The sequence below is a fragment of the Vulpes vulpes genome, chromosome 14 (genome assembly GCF_048418805.1).
Source record: "Vulpes vulpes isolate BD-2025 chromosome 14, VulVul3, whole genome shotgun sequence".
Classification (NCBI taxonomy): Eukaryota; Metazoa; Chordata; class Mammalia; order Carnivora; family Canidae; genus Vulpes; species Vulpes vulpes.
Genome location: NC_132793.1, coordinates 38,926,445 through 38,939,723, shown reverse-complemented (window position 1 = coordinate 38,939,723; position 13,279 = coordinate 38,926,445). Strand labels below are relative to the sequence as shown.

The 13,279-nt window shown below is 37.4% G+C and overlaps 2 protein-coding genes across 3 annotated transcripts in view; one reads left to right on the top strand and one right to left on the bottom strand.

Moving 5' to 3' along the window:
* Positions 1–1,639: 1,639 nt before the first annotated feature.
* NDUFAF5 (NADH:ubiquinone oxidoreductase complex assembly factor 5) overlaps positions 1,640–13,279 on the bottom strand; it is a 129,073-nt gene continuing 117,433 nt past the window's right edge. Inside the window, exons 11-12 of the transcript XR_011996981.1 lie at positions 8,282–8,578; positions 1,640–6,908 (exon numbers count right to left, since the gene is read on the bottom strand). The gene's annotated coding sequence lies outside the window, so the exon portion shown is untranslated. The remainder of the gene's footprint in view (positions 6,909–8,281; positions 8,579–13,279) is intronic.
* Positions 8,509–13,279, top strand: part of SEL1L2 (SEL1L2 adaptor subunit of SYVN1 ubiquitin ligase) — a 62,280-nt gene continuing 57,509 nt past the window's right edge. Inside the window, exons 1-2 of one of the 2 annotated variants that reach the window (XM_026002396.2) lie at positions 8,509–8,603; positions 13,027–13,189. In XM_026002396.2, coding sequence (XP_025858181.2) covers positions 8,554–8,603; positions 13,027–13,189 — 213 coding nt within the window. In that variant the 5' untranslated portion in view covers positions 8,509–8,553. The remainder of the gene's footprint in view (positions 8,604–13,026; positions 13,190–13,279) is intronic. The other variant, XM_072736412.1, reaches the window with a different exon arrangement.

Here is a 13,279-nt window from a genome sequence, read left to right as displayed (position 1 = left end):
AGATTAGACACTGGAAGAAAAGATTAATGAACTAGAGAAAGATCAGTAAATACAGCCCTGAATGCAGCCCGGAAAAAATATCTGAGTTGAAGGACAGAAACGCTTAGGTTAAAATTAAAATGTTATAAGTAAATGCTGTTTACAAGAGTATACTTAAAACATGACATAAAAGACTGAAAGTCAGTGGATGGAAATGATATCATAGGCAATACTAAGCAAAATAAATCTGATATTAATTTCAGATAATAGGGATCCCTGGGTGGCGCAGTGGTTTAGCGCCTGCCTTTGGCCCAGGGCGCAATCCTGGAGACCCGGGATCGAATCCCACGTCGGGCTCCCGGTGCATGGAGCCTGCTTGTGTCTCTGCCTCTCTCTCTCTCTCTCTCTCTCTCTCTCTCTCTCTCGCTGTAACTATCACAAATAAATAAAAATTAAAAAAAATAAAAAAATAAAAATAAAAATAAAAAATAATTTCAGACAATATATAGACTTCAAGGTAAAGGCATAAATAGGGAGAAAGCTTCATCTCATAGTGTTCAAACGAATAATTCACCAGAATGATATGATGTCTATGTGGGAAAATTCAGGAAAATCTATTAAACCATGAGAATTAATAGAGTTAGGCAAAGTTGCTGGATTCAGAAATTAATATATAAAAATTAATAGCATTTCTGTATATGATACAACTGAAACAAAAACAACTGAAAATGAAATTACTAAAATACTACTTAAAATAGAAGTAAAACTAAAAGATACCTAGAATAAATCTAACAACAGATCTACAAGATTTTTAAGAAGAGGAAAAGGAGGGGCTCCTGGGTGACTTGGTTGGTTAGGCGTCTGCCTTCAGCTCAGGTCGTGATCTCAGCTCAGGTCATGATCTTGCGGTCCTGGGATCGAGCCCCACATTGGGCTCCCTGCTTCACGGGAGTCTGCTCCTCCCTCTCCCTGTGCCTCTCCCTCTGCTTGTTCTCTTTCTCATTCTCTCTCAAATAAATAAATAAAATCTTAAAAAAAAAAAAAGGAAGAGGAGAAGAATAAAACTTTATTGAATAGTATAAAAAACACCTGCATAACTGAACAGATGTTATGTTTATGAATGGGAAGACTAAAAATTCTAAGATATCATTTCTTGTCAAATTAGTTTTAAAATTGCCCAAAAGGATTTTCTTGAAGTTTGACAAACTAATTTTAAAAGTATATGTGAAAACAAGTCTAAAGATAGCCAAGATACTTTTGAAGTAGAATGAGAAGTGGAACTTTCCCCACTAGATTCTTACAATAAAATGATATTTATATAAACAATGTGGTATTGACATATGGATTAAAAAACAGAAAAGAGTCTAGGATCAGTTCCATATATACAGGGGAATTTGGTATTTGACAGGGGTGGCATTACAAATCAACAGGAAAGAATAAACAGATTGTATGCAGACAACTGATTCTCATTTGGAAGAAGATTAAGATCAGATTCCATTCTCACTTCATACAAAGAAGTAACTTCCAGGTAGATTAAAGACCTAAATGTGATATCAACTTTAATAATTTTAGAAATAACCTTATGATATTGGCATAGAAAAGGAATTCTTATAAAAGACAAAACTAAAGCCATGATGACAAAATTCATAAATCTGCTTACTTTACAATTAAAAATTTTAATAGGCATTTTTAATTATAAAGTGAATAAAAAGCCCCACAGACTAAAAGAAGATACTGCAACAAATAGAGTCAACAAAGAATAGTATTTTGGTTGTGTATAGAACACCTACAAATCAACAGGAAAACCAAGTAGAAAACTGAACAAAGGATACAAATAGACAATTCTTAGCAGAGGGAAAAACCAAAGACTAAACATACTAAACATACTTAACTACTAATTGCAGAAATGCAAGTTTAATAACAAAGATTTATCATTTCACAACAGATTGGCAAAGCTTAAAGGTCAAATAACCCTGTGAGTGACCCAGCATTTAAGGAAATTAAAACCTTATATGTACATCACTGTCGGGAGTGTATGTTTGGTACAGCCTCTTTGAAGAGCAATATAGTAATATCTAGTAAAGTTTAAAATGTCTATATGCTACCCTCAGCACATGTACTAATACAAATATATCCTACAGAATTTCTCACATATCTGTATAAGAAAATATGTGCAAGGATTCTCATTGCAGAATTGGTTTTGGTAGCATTGAAGTGGAAAAAAGCTAATATCTGCAGAATGAGTAGGATAAATAATGGAAGAATGAATAGATAAACTGGTCTAGTCATACAATTTTAACATATTCACTTGGTTAAAATGCATGAATGAAATCTATTTGTATCCAGATGTATTTCAAAAAGTGAAAAAACAAGTTGCAAAAGTATATACAATATGATGGTACTTATATAAAATATAGAAATAATATTAGGTACATACATGTAGTAAAAGAGCTACACAGCAACTTCAGAATAATAGCTACCTCTGAAGAGGGAACAAGGGGAAAGGATATTGGAAGGAAGCTTTGAGTGTGTTTGTACCATTCTGTTTCCTTAGAGAGATAACTAAAACAAGGCAAAATGTTGCCATCTGTTAAAATGTGTGAAGTAGGGTTATGATGAGGTATGTTTTCTGAATTTTTTTGTATGTCTGAAATATTTCATGGTTAATTTTTTTAGAGAAAAAAATGAAAATTAGTATCACTTGTGACAAGTAAATCTATAGATGAATATATATATGAAATATATTTATCAAAATTTTAGTGTGTGTAGTAATGCTTAAAATTATCCCAGGTACCATTTGGGAAACAGTAATGAAAGATGATACAAATTAGCAAGTGTAGCTAATTATCAACCCAGTCAGCAGACTCTTACCCCCTAGAGGGCCTTGACTAGAGCAAGTCACCATCTTTCTCTTGTCCCTTTTGCTCCCACTCATTACTGAAGGGCTTCCCATTATCCAAGGTCTCCCCCAAGCACTGTCTTCTGAAATAATCATGTCCAAACCAACCAGACTACATATGATCATGTATGCATAATGATACTCTGAATCATCAAGACCAGGTTAAATGATGCTCATTTTCTTCTGTTGGGGTAGGTGAAGGAATATATTAAATACTTTTTAGACAGATTTCCATCAGAAAACAGTCAAAACAAAAAGAGGTATGACTCATCTAATGGGAAAAAACGATTTATATGAAACACATTTTTCACTAATGTCAGATAAAAGAAGTATAACTATAAACCATTGTTTAAAATACTTTAATTACAATAAATTTATTTTTAATGCATTTTGGACCCATTTTTTCAAAATTTTCAATAATTGATAGTAACTTCATGTTTCTCACATAATTCTACATCTTGTGTAGCTCTGAGAAGCAGATTGTGCAGTCAGATTGCCTACATTTGACTCCTTGCCTACAGGTACCAACTGCATGATGTTGGGCAGGTTATTTAACCTCCCTGTGCCTCTATCACCTCATCTATAAAATAAGAATAATAGCTTCTTGCTCTTACCATCAGTGAAAAAACTACCTGGTGCCTAAGTGGTTTATAAATGTTAGCCTTTATTATAACATAATAATTAACATTTTTGACTCTTCATTGGCTTTATAAACCACATTTCTTTCTGTTAAATTGAGAGTTTTAGATAGTGAATTAGTCTTTAAAAGTCAGAATCCTTGTTATTTCAAGTTTTGCTTAGGAGATATTTGAGGAGAAAATTTTTCTCTATTTATAACACAATTTGTCTACCATTACCTAGCACTACCACTGAAGGTATTTATGTTTGACAACAGTAATCCGGGGACAGTGTGAATAAACCTGATTATTGTAAATATCTTTGCTCTTGTCCAAGTACATTTGAGTTGATCGCATCTTTATCTGACTAAACTCTTTGCCGAGTCATTCTTTCTTAGATGGAATGTTATTTTTAGTAATGGATCATTATTCTCCCTCCTTATCTGGTATTGTATTTTCCTGGCACACATTAAGAGCAAATGTGAAGAGTGCTTCTGATGCATTATTCAGAAAATCAGAAGCTGAATTTGGTTTATATCAAATACAATTGAAATTAAGTAAGAAGGACACAGTGTCTATGTAGGCAAGATTTTCTACAAGGGAAAGAACTTCCCATTTTTATCTCTTTGTATCAGTTTAATGTAGCACTTGATTTTTAGTCAGGCTAAAGGACATTCATCTATCTTCCACCTTAATTTTTAATTCCCTTGACTCTTAGTAATCCTTCATGTCATTTTGATATACCTATAATTTGAGATTCAAGAAAATGAATTTGTTTTTCCTTTTGTTATTTCAGATGATTTAAATGGTATTTTGTGTGTGTGTGTGTGGTGAAACATAGAAGAGAGTGAGGAATGCAGGATAGGGCAAAGGAAGGAGTTGGGCAAAGATAGAGGTTCAGAAGTTTAGAGCTTTAAGAGTGAATGTCCCCCTTCCCATAGGCAAGGGGTTAGGCTGTTACCTCCACATCAATCAGTTAATGGTTACAGGCCACCAGGACCTGGGGTGCTAAATATCCATATGGAAGACCTTGTCTTATTTGCCTGACCTCCTCAATTCAAATAATCTTTGTGTCCATTTCTCTTCAGTCATTTACCAGTCACATGCAGAGCTATTTCACCAATATAATTTCAAACCCCCCAAAAATTATCTGATCAGAGCTACCTTCCTACCACTTCTGCTCCTTCTCTTTCTCCTACCAAACTTGCCTATGCCTTCACAATGACCTCAGTTCCCTTCCCCCACTGCCTTTTCACCCCTCAGTATCACTTATTCCCACAGTCAGCCTAGACCACATGGTCAAACATGACTCTCAAGCCCTCACTCTTTAAGACACATTGCCCCCACTTATTGTTTCATACCCATGGTTTATTTGTATAGATTGTTTCCTCCAAATGAAATGCCAGTTTCATCTTCTTGGCCTGACAAACTCCTACATGCATCTCAAGAATTATCTAAAGTGTCCTTATATCAGTGAAGATTTCCTTCTTTCCCTTAGCGAGAGTAGGAGGTCTAAGTGGGCATTTGCTGTTTGGTGGCTTCTCATCATCCATTTTACTTTTCTCACCATCCCAATTTCCTTTTGAGGAATTAAGTGTTCCCCAGTGGGTGCATTCTTACAGCAATGTAATGAGAAGCCTTGTCTCCCCTAATTAGACCCATCAGAATCATCATGGAATCTGGAACAAGGAGAGGAAGATCCTAAAATGAATGGATTTCAATCCATCCCTGTAGTAGCATCTGTCTCTGGTCTCTCGCATCAAAGCATCTGTCTCTAGCATTTGGTCTCTAGCATCTAGCATCTGTCTCTAGCATCAAAGCTCCAAAGAGCTTTGATTCCTGACCGACCCCACTGATTTTATGAGCTTTCAACAGCCTCCCAGTAAATTCCTTTTGCTTAAGTCAATCAGATTAGGTTTCTATTGCTTACAAACAAAGAAGGCTTCTGTACTCCCACAGTGCCTTATTACAGAGTGCCTTCCACGTGGCATTGTAATTTTTTGTAAACATGTCTGTCTCCACCACCAGGCTAAGACAGCGTCTCCATCATCTTTGGAAACACGATATCTAGCATTGTGTCTAACACATGATAAGTATTCAATTCATTCTGATTAAATGGACAAGTAAATGTATGAATGACAGAGAATAAGTTGCTTCCAGCTCTTTTCTTTTCCATTAATACCTGCTGCAGGCAAGTGGGCACTTTTTGTTCCAAAGCTTTGCTTCTGTTCATTACCAACAAGAGGATTCTTCATGAATTCCACAACAAAGACTGACAGGGATTAAGGAAGAGACTTAATTAGAGAAATTTACAAAAGAAGGTTCAGCAAGAGAAAGCAAAGAATCCCATTTCTCCCATCATCTCACAGAAAGGTGAGCTGGGTTCCGGGATTGCTGGACACATGGAAGGTCTATACTTCCTATTGCCTACATAGAGTATAATCATGAGAAAGTGGCCTTTATCAGAAGTGGGCTAGTTGGGTACCCAGCTGGCTAGGAAAGTCAGATGTCCAGCACCTGGAGACATTGGGGAAACATGGAAAATTATAGTCCTTCCTGTTTTTAGAAGCTAGCCACTGATCTGATGGGAAGCCAAATTGGGTGCATCCCTTCCCACAGAGAGAAGGAATAGCTTGTTTCCCATGGGATCCAGAGTTGGCATCTGTATTACTTTGCTAGGGATGTCATAATAAAATATCACAGGAAAGGAGGCTTAAATAGCAGAAATTTATTTTCTCACAGTTCTGGAGACTAGAGGTCCATGATCAAAGTGTCAGCAGGTTTGGTTTCATTCTAAGGCTTCTCTCCTTGGTTTATGAATGACCACCTTCTCGGTGTCTTATATTGCCTTTTCTCAGTGCCTGCATGCCCTTGATGTCTCTTTCTCTTCTTATAAGGACACCAGTCATATTAAATTAGGATCCCACCTAATGGCCTCATTTTAACTTAACTACCTCTTTAAAGACCTTATCTCCAACTAAAATTACATTCTGAGATGCTGGGGGTTAGGACTTCAACATATGAATTTAGAGGGACACAAATTCAGCCCATCCAAGTTAGGTATGAAATAATGATTAAGGCTGTAGACATAATAACATGTCAAGAGCTCACTATAAATTATGTCTCTGACAAACACTGAAATACAAATTCATCTAGTTGAAGCACTTCTCATATTTCCTGCTGTGTGAAATAGTGCTCTGTCACACCTAATCCACCTCTTTTACCCCTGATGCTCATCCCACCACTTCTTAAGTCAGCTTAGAGCCATTATCACGACAGAACAACCAACAGGCATCCACTATTTGGCTGTTCAGAGGATTCCAGATTCAGGAAGGTTCTTTACATCAAATTCAGAATGGTCTCTTCAAGTCATTTCCTGACTGTGCTTTCTCCAAATTTGGAAATTGTTAAACCTTAAAAAGGAAATTAAAGTGTTGTCAGATAACTTTATCTGAAAATTGAGCCCCCTTACAATAAAGAAAACTTGTATTTCAATACATTTGGGAAGTCAAAAAAAGAATTACAAATTAAAATAAAAGCCATGGGAAGAAATTTGTAGTGGTAAATCATTTGTCACATGTATATGCATGCACAGGCAACCTTTCAAAATGTATTCTTGCTCTTTGAAAGCATAGTACTAGGAGCAATTGCTATTCCAAACACAGATTAGTAGGTTATTCCATTATTCTCCTCTTTAATCATGCCTATAGATAGCATATAACTCAAAGCAGAAATTAGATGCTAAAAGTGTCTGGTGTTACTGAATTGAATGGATAACTTGAAGCATTCAAAATAATTGCAAATTAGCTTTTAAGCTAAAAACATTTTTTACTTTAAAAAATAAATTGAACAACTCTGATGGTTTGTCAGAAAGAAGAAAAACAGGAACCACTTAAAGATTTTTGTGGTCTTGTTAATGAGGCATCAAATCTCAAAATACCTCTTTTAAAATGGTTTTAGGCATGGTTCACCTAATCAGAGGTTTCACTGAGTGTCATAATGGACTTCAAGAGGCATTGTGATGTGGAAGGGTATTGGGGTTGGGGGTGTGCATGTGCATTCAGTGGGTGGAGTGGGGACTACAACTCCAATCCTAGATGCACACTAGTTATCTAGGAGATGCCCGTTGCTCAGGCCCTCATGTTCTCTTGGAATCTTACAGTTCAAAGGTTGATGGGCCATGATCAGATAAGGGAGTCTGAAAGGTAAGACCTTGGTGTTTAAGATCCTTTCTTTAGGGTACACCAAGCAACCCCTTTCCCTAGACACCTTGCTTCCTGCTTTGTATTTGCAGAAACTTGCATATCTTTCCCAGACTGGGAGCATCTCTCTCCCTCCTACCATCAGAAGCATTTTTCTATCTCCTCCACCCTCCATACATTTTCACAGAAGACAGGAAAAGGTTTTTGTATGTAGCCTTTACTTTCTGACCAAAGGCAAAGTGATCTTCCTGAAATGCAGAAGTTAAATGGTAAGGAAAGTGTAAAGGAGGAAAAATTTTTCCTCTACCTTTCTAGGTCCTTTTGGCTGGTTAATTAATTAAGTTCACATAAGACAGATTAATAGGAGAAAAACAAATTTAACTTCATATGTACGGGCATTTGAGGCTTATATGCCATCCTGAGCTAAGAAAGAAGTAAGGGTCTGAGGCTTCAAAGAGAAGGAAGACAATTCATAGGAAGATTGGAAGAGCAAATGTTTGGTAAACAAATGATTTGCCATATCATACAGAGACAATAAGATGGAGATGAAGTTAAATAAATGTGCCCTGCCAACCTCCTCTTACCTTACCACACCTAGTCCATACTCTTCATAGTTCTCTCTGGTAATAACTCTTCCTGGACCAGGCCCTTAATTATCTTCAGTTCAAAATAATCTTCATGCCAATGTGGCACATTTTGGGGAGGCTTATCTGAACCCCTTCAGCACGTTAGGGGTTTATGGCAGTACATTATTTTGAAAATAGAAAACATAATGTTATTTTTCCTTGTTTGTCCATATTTAGTAAGAAAGCAAGCAAAGAAAAATTTCACAGATGAAGGAGACCAGCTGTTTAAGATGGGCCTCAAGATTCTCCAGCAGTCTAAAAGCCAAAAACAAAAAGCAGAGTAAGTCTTTGTCCAGTTACTTAAGCCAATTTAAATTCCTGGCTGAGATAAAAAGAGCAATCAAAAAAATCTGGCTTGTCATTAAAAGCTTATTGGCATAATAAATAAGTTTATTTGCCCTAAGTTTTTAAAAGGATCTATTGATGTTTAAAGTACCCTACAAATCATCAGCCTAAACAGAATTGTATTATAGTCCCTACACTTTAAGTGAAATGCAGAATTAAGGCATTGATCTGAGTATTCAGGCAAAAATATTCTGTTTGGAATTTATTAGGTATTTCTCATGAAATAATATATGTTATTTGAATTAGAGTGGTTGTTTTATAATGCTTTATTCTGTCTCAGTGTTTGTAGAGCACTTTATGGTTTTCAAAGCACTTTCCTGTATGTGATTCCATTTTATCCCCAGAACAGCCTTATGAGTTAAGAAAAACTTCATTTCTCTCCCACCCCCCACCCCCAGTTAAACAGTTGGGAACAGAGATTCAAGGATGTTAAAATGAGATAATCACAAATACACAGCTGAGAAAGTAACAAGACTGTGGCCACAGGGTCTCACTCCGTATTCATCATTCCTCTTTTTTCACTTGTCTACTTTGTTTAAAGAAGAAGCAGAAATGTCTTGTGCCCCCATTAGAGGGACACAACATGAGGTCACCCCTCAAGTCTCTAATTAAGACCTCCTTGAGATCAAATCCTAGCTCCACCCTTCACTGGCTGTTTTATCCCTGAGCAAGTTACTTAACCTCTTTGTGCTCTGGATAGTACAGATAGATTCCTAGAACAATGCCCTATGCATAGTAAGCAGAAGATAAGCATTTGTTATTTTTATCTCTAACCCTTTAAATGATAAGTGGAAGAGATGGAGAGAAGTAAACAAATGTATTTTGAAGCAATCATAAAAAGAATGGGCTCTGGACCTTCAACAAGGAGACATCTTTTGTTTGCACACAGATTAGGCCTAGCAGCTCTGCAAGAAGCATCCCAGTGCTATGGTAGCCATTCCTACTCAGGATGGCAGCAGAGTCCCTGAAGAGCATACGTTATAGAGGATAAAGGGGGCATTCAGCTATGAACAACTTTCATTTATTAAGCCTCTCTTTGTGCTGCTTATTGTTCTGGACATTTATGTGTAGAATATCATTTATTGCTCACAGTGATATTGTGAATCATAATTTGTTATCCCCAAATTACAGAGGTGGAAATGGAAGGTCAAAAATATTCTATAATTCTTCCAAAGTGACAAGAAGAAGGAAGTAAAGGAGTTAGTCACCTCTTTTGGGGAAGTTAAATTATAAGAGCAGAGGAAACCATCCCCTGCCAAGCCTGGGTGTCATGCTGAGCATTTCCAGGCTATCATGATAGCCTGAGGATGGGGTTAAATCAGACCCCCAAAATTCAATCCAGCCTGCTAGGAAAGTCTGCTCATTCAGATGATCACTGAGTGGATGAGAAGAATAGGAAATTCCCAACCCAGCCCAGCTAGATGAAAGAACAATGGAATTCTGGAAAGGGGCTAGTCCCTGAGATTTCAGATTAGCTCTCCCTATACCAGGTGAACCCTAGATGAAGGATCCACCAGGTATACCCTGTTAAATTCAAGGAAACCCTAGATTCAGACAATGGGACAAAATCACGTTTGGAAGCTCCCAAGTAACTATCCACTTAACCTTGATGGGTACCCTCCTCTTTGGCTTAAAGAATGGGGAGAAAACCCAACCCTGAAAGCAAACTATCCAGCAGTGCAGGAATCTTCAAAAGACCTAAGTGTCATTCAGTCTCAGGATATTCTTCCTAGCTTATCTTTACTCAAGAGTGCCAGAAAAGCAGCTTTTTAATTTTTTTTTAAGATTTTATTTTTAGGGAATCTCTATATCCAGTGTGGGGCTTGAACTCACAACTCTCAGTCACATGCTCTACTGACTGAGTCAGCCAGGTACTGCAAGAGCAGCTTATTTTTGCAGCAGCATAAAGCTGAGTCACCTGATCCTTCTGAATTGGCAGATAGAGAACTAGAACCAAATCTGCTCATAGCAAGAGACTTCAGGAATTTGTGGGAAAGCTGAATGAAATTCCTCCAGATATCAGGATGGTCTGCTCTTAAGCCATTTACATCCAGTATAGCCATCTCTAAGATTCTGGTCAGAGAAAAGAAAAATGAAAACCCTTACTGACCACAGAGGAATCATTTCTCTCCCATTCATTCCTCAATCCTATGTCCTCCTTGCTCTACCACTTCTTCTATAAGACAGAGGTGCTACTAGTTAGTCTTTTTGGCTCATTGACATCCACATCCACATCTTAACCCAATTCATTCATTCATTCATTCATTCATTCATTCATTCATTCATTCAGCTATAACTTGTTTAACAAGTAAGCACTGTTAGAAGTACAGATGTTAAGTAAGCATATGTCAGGGAGACACAGACTTGTCTACAGGAGTCAAGAAGCCTCAGAGACAACCAGGGTTAGCTGTCATTAAGAATTACTCCCCATCAGCAAAAAAGATTTGAAGATAAGCTGCTGCCCTACACCAAGTTTCTGACGTGTCCTAGGGATGCCCTTAGTTTCCTCCTTCCCCAGCACACACCTTAGCACCCAATACCAGATCCCTTAGAGATTATCTGGATACCTAACCGACCTTTCTTTTTGCCGGTTTCTCCTGCTTTTTCCCTCTTGGGAATTACAGTCCAGCTCTTAATCCTACCTAATTTACCAAAAACTTTCCTCAGCCCTGGGTCCTGCTTACATTTCCTTGAACTTTCTTGATAGGAGACTGAGGTATCCACCCTTCCCTTAGAATCAAAGATACTTAGACGGATTGGTTTTGCAAACTTTTGCTGCCCCCTGGGATCAGTGAAAGGATATACTACTGGCTCCTGCAGCCCATCTCTGATTTCTCTGCCCTGGTCCAAGTGGAGTGCCCTTCTAATCCCAGCAGGCTCTATGGTTGCAGCAGCAAACCCTGTGACAGAATGACTCCAGGGAGTCTGTGTCCTGATGTCATGCCTATCTCTGAATGCCAGACATTTACATTCATTGACCTTAAGACCTTCTGTCTTATTTGCCTTCTGGTCCCTATGATCTTGGCTTGCTCTGACCATGGTTAATTTCTTGCCTGACCTCCTGGCTCCTTTTTTCCATTAGAGTCTATTTTCTGTATTGCCATCCCAGATCCTAATGCCTGTGTGGCTCTCACGCAATTCAAGCCCATTCTATTCTGCTCCAGCCACCAAGAGCAAATTATTTTAGCATCAGCATGAATAGGTGGTGCATAAAGTGGAGTCTCCCAATCCTTCTGAGTAGCAATGGTAGATTTGTGTATTTGTTCCTATATTTGAGTCAAGGTCACGAGTAGAGGTTAATGCTTTCTGTTCTTCCCGCTACCAAAAAAGAAGTTATGAAAGTAAAAATAAATCCCAAAAGTACTCTCTGTCTCTGACATAAGTTTTGACCTTGCAAGGTTCTCCATCAATACTTGTTATACAGATCAGGCAGGTGATTTCTGAGTGAGACTCAGGAAAATGTAATGTCCGGCAATCCTATGGCATCCATATTTATAATCAATAAATTTTCACACCATTTACCCACTAATTACAGGAGAACAATTACCATGCTATAAAACTTTAAAATGTATGCAGTAGTCCTAATACTAATACCAACAATAATAGCAAAATTTATTGAGTGCTTATTATGTACCAGGTACTCTGCCAAGCACTTCACATGGATTATCTCACTGAATCTTCCCAGGAAATTTATGAAGTAAGTGCTATTGTTACCCCCACTCCACTGATGAAAGAGGCACACAGAAGTTAAATAACTTGCTTGAAGCTCTCAAACTAATAATGGTGGAGCCAGATTTTGTACCAGGCAGTCAGACTTTAGAGCCCTAACAACCATTGGGTTTTATTTGGTTATTGTTTTTCTACACAGTTGGACTTTGCATGCTTAAGACTATCCTGTGTTTTAGAAAATTATTTCAGAATATAAAGGGACTGTTGTTTTCATAATAGTAGCTTTCAAGATGTGACATTCCAGCTTTGATTATTTTTGATTATATTACTATATATTTCAGAGATCATTTTGTAAAACAAATATATAATGTGGGTGGCTGTGGGGGAGTTCACTATTTTAGGACAAGTGCCTCAATTTTTCATGTCACTTGGTGAATAAGCTTGAGCCATGATGTAGCCTATATAATTCTCCCTTTCAGCAACTCCAGTATTTGTCAGGTATATCTGAAATCATAATCTGAGATAATGTAAGGCTGAAAAAATCCCTACAGATGTCATGGACTTCAGCTCAACTATATTATTAATAGCAATGACGACTTGGTCCTACTTATTAGAGGGAAGTAGTATGAAGGAGGGGGAAAGAAAACGTTTTTGATAATCAAACCTCTACCTTCATATATTTTAAACAGAGCCTACGTATTCTTTGCCAAAGCAGCTGACATGGGAAACTTAAAAGCCATGGAGAAAATGGCTGATGCTTTACTATTTGGAAATTTTGGCATGCAAAATATAACAGCAGCTATCCAATTATATGAGTCCCTGGCTAAAGAAGGATCATATACAGCCCAAAATGTGAGTTTTAAAAGAAAAGTAAGCCTTACATAGCTATATCCTAAAATAACTATAGACAAATAATGTGTGAAAGGAGTTTAGCGATAGTAT